The 10,836-nt window shown below is 34.9% G+C and overlaps 1 protein-coding gene across 4 annotated transcripts in view; it reads right to left on the bottom strand.

The window, feature by feature from the left end:
* LOC124838849 (protein GIGANTEA-like) overlaps positions 1–10,442 on the bottom strand; it is a 23,542-nt gene extending 13,100 nt beyond the window's left edge. For 2 of the 4 annotated variants that reach the window (XM_088112164.1, XM_047314543.2), the window contains exons 1-2: positions 10,248–10,437; positions 5,888–6,100 (exon numbers count right to left, since the gene is read on the bottom strand). In XM_088112164.1, the coding sequence (XP_087968290.1) occupies positions 5,888–5,974 (87 nt within the window). In that variant the 5' untranslated portion in view covers positions 5,975–6,100; positions 10,248–10,437. Of the gene's footprint in view, positions 1–5,887; positions 6,101–10,247 lie in introns of those variants that run through there. The other 2 variants (XM_088112165.1, XM_047314544.2) reach the window with 2 other exon arrangements.
* Positions 10,443–10,836: the final 394 nt, after the last annotated feature.

Consider the following 10,836-nt stretch of genomic DNA (forward strand, 5'->3'; position numbering starts at 1 on the left):
CTTGCGGTTTTTGAACGGTGCACTCCTTCATTTCCCTCCATTGTGTTTTCGAACGGTGCACATGCAAAAGTTTAATGGATTACAGAGTCAAGATTCATCCAGGACATTAAACGTCGGCCTCCCACAGTCAGATGTCTATATAGACGTCTGACCTGTACTATCCGACGTCTAAATAGACGTCTGACTTTTACTATCCGACGTCTACATTGATGTCTCCCAATAAGACGTTGGTGCAGGATCAGATGTTAAAAACCCTAAATAACAGACGTTAAAAGTCTTTTGTGCACTAGTGCTGCCACCTATGACTAATGAAAGAATTTGTACTAATATGAATATTTATTTAGAATAATATTGGAACAAAATTGTAATTATTGAATAGAAAGAAATAAATTACAATCAATTTGAAAAATTATGAAAAAGATTAACCTAAATTAAAATGGAAGGAGCAATATATCTAAACTAGATCATTTCTTGAAGAATAGGCTTTGATTGAGTCAAACTTAATGCCTATTCACCTTCAAAATATGATATTTGCTACTTTCCTTAGAGATTGATTTATTTTCCTTGCAACCAAAATGGCTGAAAGATTCCCTCCTTCTTTTACATTAACTGCTCAAGTTCTATAAGCTTGATGTGAAGCAGTGGAATATTATAAACAGTAATTATAGCTGTAATAAAGTATTATTTGTTGTTCTTATTATTAAAATTTGAAACGGAGGGAAACTAACATAGAACTGAGTGGATTTGTATCTGTTGTAAAACAGTAGTAGGATGCTGGAATTAATTATTCTCTCATTCATACTTTTGAAACAATACATAAGTGTTTAAAAAGAAACAAACTATTGTCTAATTAAGGTAAAAAATCTCCTGAAATAAAGTCTCTAAATCAGGAGATATCTACCCAATAATACCTGATCTTAATAAAAGGAAATCTGCCCAATAATTACTAATCCTAATCCCTTAATTTTAGGGATTAGACATAATTGCAGGATTACACATAATTGCTATATTAATTGCACAATAATTCACATATTCTGACACCCCCCCTCAAGCTGAGGAATAGATATTGGTCATTCCCAGTTTGCTTATAAGATCTTGGAAGATAGGGCTATTGAGACCTTTTGTTAACACATCAGCTACTTGTTGCCTGGATGGGACATACGCCATGCATAATAGACCTTTGTCTACTTTTTCTTTGATGAAGTGTCTATCTATTTCAACGTGTTTTGTCCGGTCATGTTGAACCGGATTATGTGCAATTTCTATTGCTGATTTATTATCACAGTACAGTTTCATGGGACCCTTCAAATCAACTTTCAAATCATCCAGAATAATTTTTATCCATAATAATTCACATATTCCTTGAGCAAGTGCTCTGAACTCTGATTCAGCTGATGATCTAGACACTACATTCTGTTTTTTACTTCTCCAAGTTACTAAATTTCCACCCAGGAAAGTACAATATCCAGTAGTCGATCTTCTATCAATTAGAGATCCTGCATAGTCTGCGTCGGTGTAGGCTTCAAGGTTCAATTTTTCATTCTTCTTGAATAGGATTCCCTTTCCAGGAGTGCCTTTTAAGTAATGTAGAATCCTATAGGCAGCTTGAAGGTGAGACTCCTTTGGTTCATGCATAAACTGACTTATTACACTTACCGAATGGGCAATATCTGGTCGGGTATGCGCCAAATATATTAATTTTCCAACCAGCCTCTGGTACATCCTTTTTTCTACTTCTGGTTCATCTCCAGATTTACTCAGTTTGTGATTGGGGTCCATTGGAGTTGTTGCGGGTCTGCATCCAATAGTCTTCGTCTCAGCCAACAAATCGGTTATGTATTTTTGTTGGGATATAAAATTCCTTGGGTAGAGTATGCTACTTCAATTCCTAGAAAATATTTCAGTTTTCCAAGCTCTTTGAGATCAAATTCTTGGACTAGTCTTTGTTTCAATTTTTCCTTTTCTTTTCATCATTCCCAGTTACTATAATATCATCCACATACACCAAAAGAACTGTTACCTTCCCCTTTTCTGAATGTTTTATGAACAACGTGTGGTCTCCTTGGCTTTGTTTGTAGCCAAATCCCTTCATAACTTTTGAGAACCTCCCAAACCATGCTCTAGGAGATTGTTTCAGTCCATATAGTGCCTTCTTAAGTCTGCACACCTTATTTTGTCTATCTCCTTCAACCCCCTGTGGGATGTTCATGTAGATTTCTTCCTCTAGGTCTCCATGAAGAAAGGCATTTTTAACATCATACTGTAGTAGTTTCCAATCAAAATGAGCAGCTAAGGATAGAAGAATCCTTAGAGTATTCATTTTAGCAACTGGTGCAAACGTTTCTTCATAGTCTATTCCATATGCTTGAGTGTATCCTTTGGCCACCAATCTTGCTTTGTATCGTTCAAGTGACCCATCAGCATTATATTTTACTGTGAATATCCACTTACAGTCAACAATATTCTTTTCTTTGGGTTTATCCACAATTTCCCAAGTGTTATTCTTCTCTAATGCTGTCATTTCCACTTGCATAGCATCTCTCCACTCTTTCTTTGCTAGTGCTTCAATAATATTATTTGGTATAACCACAGAATTCAAGTTTACAATAAAGCTTTTATGATTAGCTGATAATCTATCATAAGAAACATAATTTGAGAGAGGATAGAGAGGTTTTTTAGTGCAATTTCTAGTACCTTTTCGGATGGCTATTGGAAGGTCAATCTCATTTTCTGGTTCAGGTATTTCTTCATTTTCTGGTGCAGAACTTGGATTGGATTCATGGACTTGCATCATCTCTGGAATTTGCTTTCTCCTGGTGTAAACCTTGTTAAATCTCGGAGGATTGTCAGCTTCTATTCGAGTTGCTTCAATGGGGAAATCTGTATCCATAGCTTCTGATCCTCGTTCAGAATTATGTTGTATAGTTGGAGGCTCAGATCTGTTGGTTGTGATATATGGCAGAGTTAAGAACTCAGTATTTTCATGAGGGTCTTCTAGACATTGTTCTGTAGGATTGGTTTTGTTAAAAAAAGGTTTAGTTTCAAGAAAAGTAACATCAGCTGAGATATACCATTTTTTAATGATAGGATCATAACATTTATACCCTTTTTGTGTGGCTGAATATCCTAAAAAAATACATTTAACAGCCCTGGGATCCAGTTTATCTCTAGCTTGAACAGGGACATGTGCAAAGGCTGTACATCCAAATATTCTAGGAATCAATCCATTTGATTTCTTAAAGTGAGGAAAGAAATTATTTAGGACTTCTATTGGACTCTTATTACTTAGGCCATGAGAGGGAAGTCTATTAATAAGATATGATGCAGTAAGAACAGCTTCTCCCCAATAATTTTTTGGAACATTCCCTTGAAAAAGAAGAGCCCGAGTTATATTGAGTAAATGCCCATTTTTTCTTTCTGCCACTCCATTTTGTTGTGGGGTATAAACACATGAAGAGTCATGGATGATCCCATTAGATTGGAAATACGAGGATATGGTTTGGTTGAAATAATCTCTAGCATTATCGGTCCTAAACCTTTTAATATTAACTCCAAATTGAGTTGTGATCATTGAGTGAAATATGGGAATGATAGTGCTGACATCAGATTTTTGTTTAAGCAAATAGAGCCAAGTAACCCTAGTGCAATCATCAATAAATGTTACAAACCAGCGGGCCCCAGAAATATTTGGTACTGTAGACGGTCCCCATATATCACTATGAATCAATTGAAAAGGTTGAGAGCTTCTATTATTGCTGTTGGGAAAAAAAGCACGAGTATGCTTCGCTAACTCACAAGTTTCACAATGAAGCTTTGAGATATCTAAGTTTTCATACAAATGAGGAAACATAAATTGTAGCACCTTAAATGATGGATGTCCTAGACGATAGTGATACAACCATAGTTCATCCTTATTTGTTATACTGTGAAGGGATTTTGCTTGGTTGGTTTGGGATTCTTTAGATACTTCCAAGTAGTAAAGACCATCTTTTTCTTTAGCAAGTCCAATCCTCCTCCCCGAGTCCTGTTCCTGAAAAACACATAGAGATGGGGAAAACATTGCAGAACAATTGAGATCAGAGGTTAGTTTCTTTATGGAGAGAAGACTGGCTGAGAGTTTGGGAACATGGAGAACGTTTTTAAGCATAAGGTTCGGGTTTACTTGGATATTACCATATCCTGCAACAGTAGCTACTGACCCATTTGCAACAATAATTTTTCTATTACTTGGTGAGGGTGTATAAGAATGAAACAAGTGGAATAAATGTGTCATATGATCTGTAGCTCCCGAATCCACAATCCAAGAGTTCACATTATATGAGGTATTCATACAAGAAGTTTTACCTGAGAAAACAAGAGAACATGATCCAGAGGGTTCCTCCATATTCCCCAATAGCTTCTTCAATTTCTTTATTTCTTCCATATTGAAACTGTCTACTGCTGGAGATTCTTTAATCTCTGTTTGTGTTATGTGCACTTGGGACTTTTGTTGTCCTCCACGATTCACCCACTCCTTTCCTGGAGGTTTGCCATGCAATTTCCAACATTTCTCCCTTGTGTGTCTCGGTTTCTGACAATAGGTGCACCATAAATTATCTCTATTTCCTTTCCATAGAGAATTAGGAATTTGCTCATTTCCTTTCTGCACCAGTTCAGGTTTGGTAAGTAGAGCAGACCCATCCATTGGTTGAGACTCAAGCATTACACTCCTTCGACTTTCTTCTGCACGAACAATAGAGATGGTTTCTTCTAGTGAAGGAGTATCCTTTCTCCCTAGAATTTGCACTCTAACTTGATCAAATTCAGGATTTAGTCCTGCAAGAAAATCATACACACGATCCTTCTCTATGAAATTCTTCAAGAGGATTGCATCCTCAGCACACTTCATTTCAAAAACTCTGTAGTGATCAAGTTCCTGCCATAGATTCTGCAACAGTGCCGCATATTCTGTGATTCCTCTGCTTCCCTGTTTTGTGGCTGCAGTTTTTATTTTGATTTCATATACTTGGGCAGCATCATTGGCTTTAGAATATGTGCGGTTTATGGAGTCCCAAATATCTTTAGCTGTATTAAGAAACATACAAGTGTCGCTGATGGTAGCTTCCATGGAGTCCCACAACCAAGACATAATCATGGAATCTTTTTCATCCCATGCTGCAAATGCTGGATCCTCCATGCTTGGACCATTTTCAAGGAGATGAACCAGGCATCCTTTTCCCTTGAGATAGGTTCTAACAAACTGGGACCATTTGAGAAAATTTTTTCCATCCAACCTGTATGACGCTCGGAGACCTTGGAGTTCTCCATTTTTGTGTGAAGGACTAGAGACTTCTCTACTTGATGTAGCACCAGACATTGTAATCGGATGTTAGGTTAACACAGCGGAAAGAATAACAGCAGCAATTAAGGCTGCCCCTTTTTTTTTTTTTTTTTTGGACGAGAATGGCAATGAAGGCCAGCAATAGTTGAGGAACGGCAATGAAGGCCGTGAGACAAAAAACAAAGACCAGGGCTCCAGGAAAAACCTAGAGCTCTGATACCATGTTGTAAAACAGTAGTAGGATGCTGGAATTAATTATTCTCTCATTCATACTTTTGAAACAATACATAAGTGTTTAAAAAGAAACAAACTATTGTCTAATTAAGGTAAAAAATCTCCTGAAATAAAGTCTCTAAATCAGGAGATATCTACCCAATAATACCTGATCTTAATAAAAGGAAATCTGCCCAATAATTACTAATCCTAATCCCTTAATTTTAGGGATTAGACATAATTGCAGGATTACACATAATTGCTATATTAATTGCACAATAATTCACATATCTGACAGTATCATAGATCACTTAAATTAAAATATTATCATAAACATTAAACATTATAAGTTACCTTTCTCTGTTGATCTTCTAGTGGAGGAGGCCAGAACAAGGAGGAGAACTGAAGACGGTCAATCCATCTTTCACTGGAAGCAGCCATTGAAACAGAAATTTGCCTTCACTTTCGACTCTTATTTCTTTCTGCTTCTGATATCAAAACCAACAACCCAAATCCAGCCAAAACTGGCTACCAATCAAGAATTAGAATATCGTAATTCAACATTTCCTGTTTAGCATGCACACATATTTTTGTCTTAGTACCCAAATAAGGATTGGTATACCAAAATTCAAATTTCAACAAATACGAATAATAATAAACACTAAAAACATGTCCAGTGAAATGACAAATCAATGCATGCATCAGAAAATTCTAATTATTCGCTACTGTAGATTCCCCTACGATGCTTAACTCCTTACAGTTGAAAACGTTGAACTGAAGGTGATTTTCTAGTTTCTCTCCATTACAGAACCGGAAGGGGAAAATTTCAAATTGAATGCTTATGTAAATAAAAACGGAGCGGATATAAACCTCATAAAACCACTATCAAACATAACAAGAATAGTTTTGAAAAACAAAAGGCAACAATGAGGTTGATATTTTCTCGTAGAAACGTTCAGTTTTCTTCATGACCAAACTTTTAAGAAAATCTTCAAAAACTGATTATCTATATATATATATATCTATATATATATATATATATATATATATATATATATATATATATATATATATATATATATATATATATATATATATATATAATTTTTACCAACTATTATACTATTCTAAGAATTTTTAACTGTTTCATATTTTCTCAAAATCTACTATTAGATTTATTGCAAGTGTCATACACAAATACACCATTTACAGAAAATTTTATCCTAATCTAAAATTATTTGATATCTTGTTTATATATGTTCCAACCTCAAATACATTGAAATAACCCTCAAATACATTGAAATGGCTTTATTAGAATCATTTACCACATTCAAGATATTGTCATTGGCCAAAATTTCAATGTGACGATGGATTATTATACAATACTAGAACAAGCTTCAATCATGGGATAGGGAAACAAGGGTTTATTTTCGCCTTAAGAAGAACCACTTTTCATTCGTACAATTGACGTCAATATTTCAATCTCAAATTGGTTGACAAAGCATTGTTCAAGTCAATCACCACATTATAGGTGTTGTTCACTTTGGAGCTCAAAGTTCCATCACAATAATATCCTAAAAGGACATGTCAAAGAGATAAGAGAAAAAGATGTGTAACTTGTCCTTAGCCTCTAGTTCTAAGCAATGTAGCACTATTAGATGTACTAAAATAAGACCCCATTTCCCCCTCCCACAAGCCAAGATTAAGGGGGATGAAGGCTCCTTAGCAAGGATGAGACTATCATTACCCTTTTGGTCAATCCCAAGGTTGCATGGAAATGCTAAGCTCAAAGCTTAAATGTCACTCCTTATTCTTTAAAGGTGTGTATATAAATTATCTTTAACATGGAAATGCTAAGCTCAAAGCTTAAATGTCATTCCTTATTCTTTAAAGGTGTGTATATAAATTATCTTTTAACATTAATTCAAAGTGATGTGTGACTATTAGACGTACTAGAACAAACCCTCAATTTAGGACTAAGGGAACAAACCCTCCATTGAGTGCTAAACCCTGCAATCGAGAGCTTATGGAACGAGAATTCATCTTAGAAAGAACCACTTTTTCATTTACCCAAACAATTCTGACCACAAGTTGTTGACATAGCATTGATAAGATCGATTACTACATTTGAGATATTATTTGCTTTGGTGCTTGACATTCCATATAATTTTGTTCTTAAGAGACATCTCATAGGGTTAATGGATAAAGTTATACAAAACTTATTCTTGACCTCAACTTCTAAGCAATGTGGGTGTATCGTGTATATTTGAACAAGCCTCAATCAAAGACTAAGGGAACGAAGGTTCCCCTAACATGAATGAGACTACCATTACCATTAAAGCCGATCCGAAGACAGCATGGAAATGATACCCTACCCTCAGATCTTAAAGGTCACTCCCTATTCTTTAAAGGTGCCCTTAGTTCAATCATATGGAAGCCGTGACACTTTTAGATAGTACTTCAGATGTGGAGCACACCGTTCAACAACAATGTCATAACGTTGAACTTGAACCTTAGTCAATCTCATTCGAAGAAGCAATTGGCATTGACCCACAAGCCGAGTTTGAGAAGAGTTGTCAAACAACTCAGTGCACCCAAGTGGACCGTAGAGAGTCACTTGCTCAAGAAACAAGTAGAGTCTGGTACAAAATGTTGATCTCATCCCCTGGAGGCTTGTGGATATGCCAAGAGTTTACCTAGACTTAGCATCATAAGCTGGCAATCCTTCCTTAACTAAGCTTGAGGCTTAGAGCAAAAGAAGTTCGGAGAAGAGAGACACTTGGTTATTGATCATGAAGTCAACCAATTCCTGAAATGTGACTTCATAAGATAGATTACATACACCATGTGGCTTGAAAACGTGGTTATGGTTAAAGAATTAAACAAGAACTGGAAAATGTGCTCCAATTATGCATTTTTGAACTAGGCCTTTAACATCCTTTAAAAAAAGTTAAGTGTCAAATTTGGCTTATCTTCTACATATAGAACCCTTTCATTTGTTCTGTTTTCTTTATCCCTCCATCTTCCTCCACCTCCCACCACCTCCCTCCACCTTCCACCACCTCCCATCACCTTCTTCCACCGTCTAAAGGAGTCACCCCATCACTCTCCATCCTCTTAAATGCCCCAAAAACCTCCTTAAACATCTCATGCGAATCTCTCACGAACTCAAATTTCATGTAGATAGCAATCAACGCATTAACAACAAAAATATTCATCTCTAACCAAAGTTTGAACAACAAACCATGAATTATAAAACCCCTAACAGAGGAAGAAAGGAAAAAAGGTGAAAAGGATGGGTTAATGTGGTGAAGAAGAGAGTAAGAAAGAAAAAAAGGTGATGGAAGGTGGATGGTGGAGAAGAAAGGGAGAAAGGGGGAAAAGGGTGGTCCAAGATGGTGAGAGGTGGAAGGAGGGAAAAAAAAAGAAAACAGCAAACACCAAGAGATCCAGGGGTAAAAAATAATTCAGATTTAACACATGGCACTTTGCAAACATCAATTAAGTAAAAGATAAATATAAAGAAGCCATTAGAAAAAAATATAAATTCAATTAAGTAAAAAAACAGAGGGAAACCATTATATGGGAGCCTCAAATGTAGAAACTAAATTTCGAATTAAGCATAATTCCTATAAAGAATAAATGGTAAACAAATCTTATAAACATTTGTGATGTTCACTCATTCTTGTAGAAGTTCATTAGCAAGTTTAATCGTACTATATTTTGGAATTGTAATTTGATAACATATTTTTTAAGAAAATAATAAATGATTTGTCAACAAATTCTTTTTAAAGGAGAGGGAGAGAGAGGGAGTATCAAATTATTTTCAAAATAATTTTAAGAGAGTTATGTTTTTCTCTAAATCCCTCATTTTCACTTAATTTAGTTGATAAATTATATATATAAAATTGAAGCTAGCAGCAAAATATCTAATAACAACATAGATTGGGCACAAATTTAATAATATAAAAAAGAAATAAAGATGTAGCTGATATAAACACCAAAGAGTTTTCTATCAAACAGGGAAAAAAAGTCAATGATATTGAAATTTTCTCTTAGAAATATGGAATTCTCATCATTTCAATTTATCGTTTATAATTTCGATTTCGAAGAACAGCTAATAATATATCGGTTTTCAGTAGAGAAAAAAAAATATTAAAATGAAAACTAGCACCAAAATATCTAATAACATCTCTCATTCATCGAACCACATTTAAAAAAAAAAATCAAATCTACTTCAATGTTCATCATACAGAAACACCAACAACAAAACTCGAAAAAAAGATGCATTAGAAAAAAAAATGTAGCATACATAAAGCCCAAAAGGAGTTATATCAAACAGAGCAAGAAAGAAAAAAAGAAGTAAATGCAATTGAGAATTTCTGGTAGAATCATTCAATTCTCTTCATGGTCGAACAGTTAATCTAATCTTCACAAACCAATTCCCAGCATGAATATACATAGATATTTGCACACATACACATATCTATATATATTATATATAATATCAAAAATGAAAACTAGCAGTAAAAAGTCGAATAACAACAGAGATTCACCATGGATTAACAAATTCAAGAAAAAAATGAAACAATCAAATCCAGTTCAATAATCAAAACATGTACACAAACACCACAAGAAAACTCGAAAACACGATGTAATCAGAAAAAATGCAGCAGAAAATCGCATAAAAATGAAAACAAAACGCTGTGCTTACCTGACGAGATATATACGGACTGAATCAACTGATGCAAAAACAGTTTTCTGATTCAGAAGAGAAAGGATGCAGCAAGGAGAACGAACTTTAGGCGTTGATTTGTGAAAATTATGATAGCAAAACGATGAAAGAAGGGTTTATAAGTGTGTGGTGGTTGGTTATGGTGAGAGACAGGGAGAGAGGAAGCGAAACGAAGCTAAGAGAAGATCTTTTGTAGAGTTCAGAGAAGTTGTGTGCGTGGCAAGATATTTTCCTCACGCTTCTTAGCACAGTGTTTGCCACGTCATGTCGTAGTATGTATTCTCATACATGTACATTCATGTATGTATGTGATCATCGTGATTGCGTTAACAGTCTTTCGAGCACGATTCAGTGATGTCTTTCCTGTAAGAAATTTTCGTTTAGAAGTAGCTTCTGCAAGTAATATTTTTATTATTTTAACTTTCATAGTTTTAAATTAGAAATAAAACTTACTTTGCCAATAAATCATAAAATAAATATTACAAAGGCCTTTTCCATTTTTCTTAAATATTCGCATTCACCATGCGTAATTATATAATTGTTTTTAAATAGATCAATAAGCAAAACA

This window comes from Vigna umbellata, chromosome 4 (assembly GCF_029865625.1).
Source record: "Vigna umbellata cultivar VRB3 chromosome 4, Vumbellata_1.0, whole genome shotgun sequence".
Classification (NCBI taxonomy): domain Eukaryota; kingdom Viridiplantae; phylum Streptophyta; class Magnoliopsida; order Fabales; family Fabaceae; genus Vigna; species Vigna umbellata.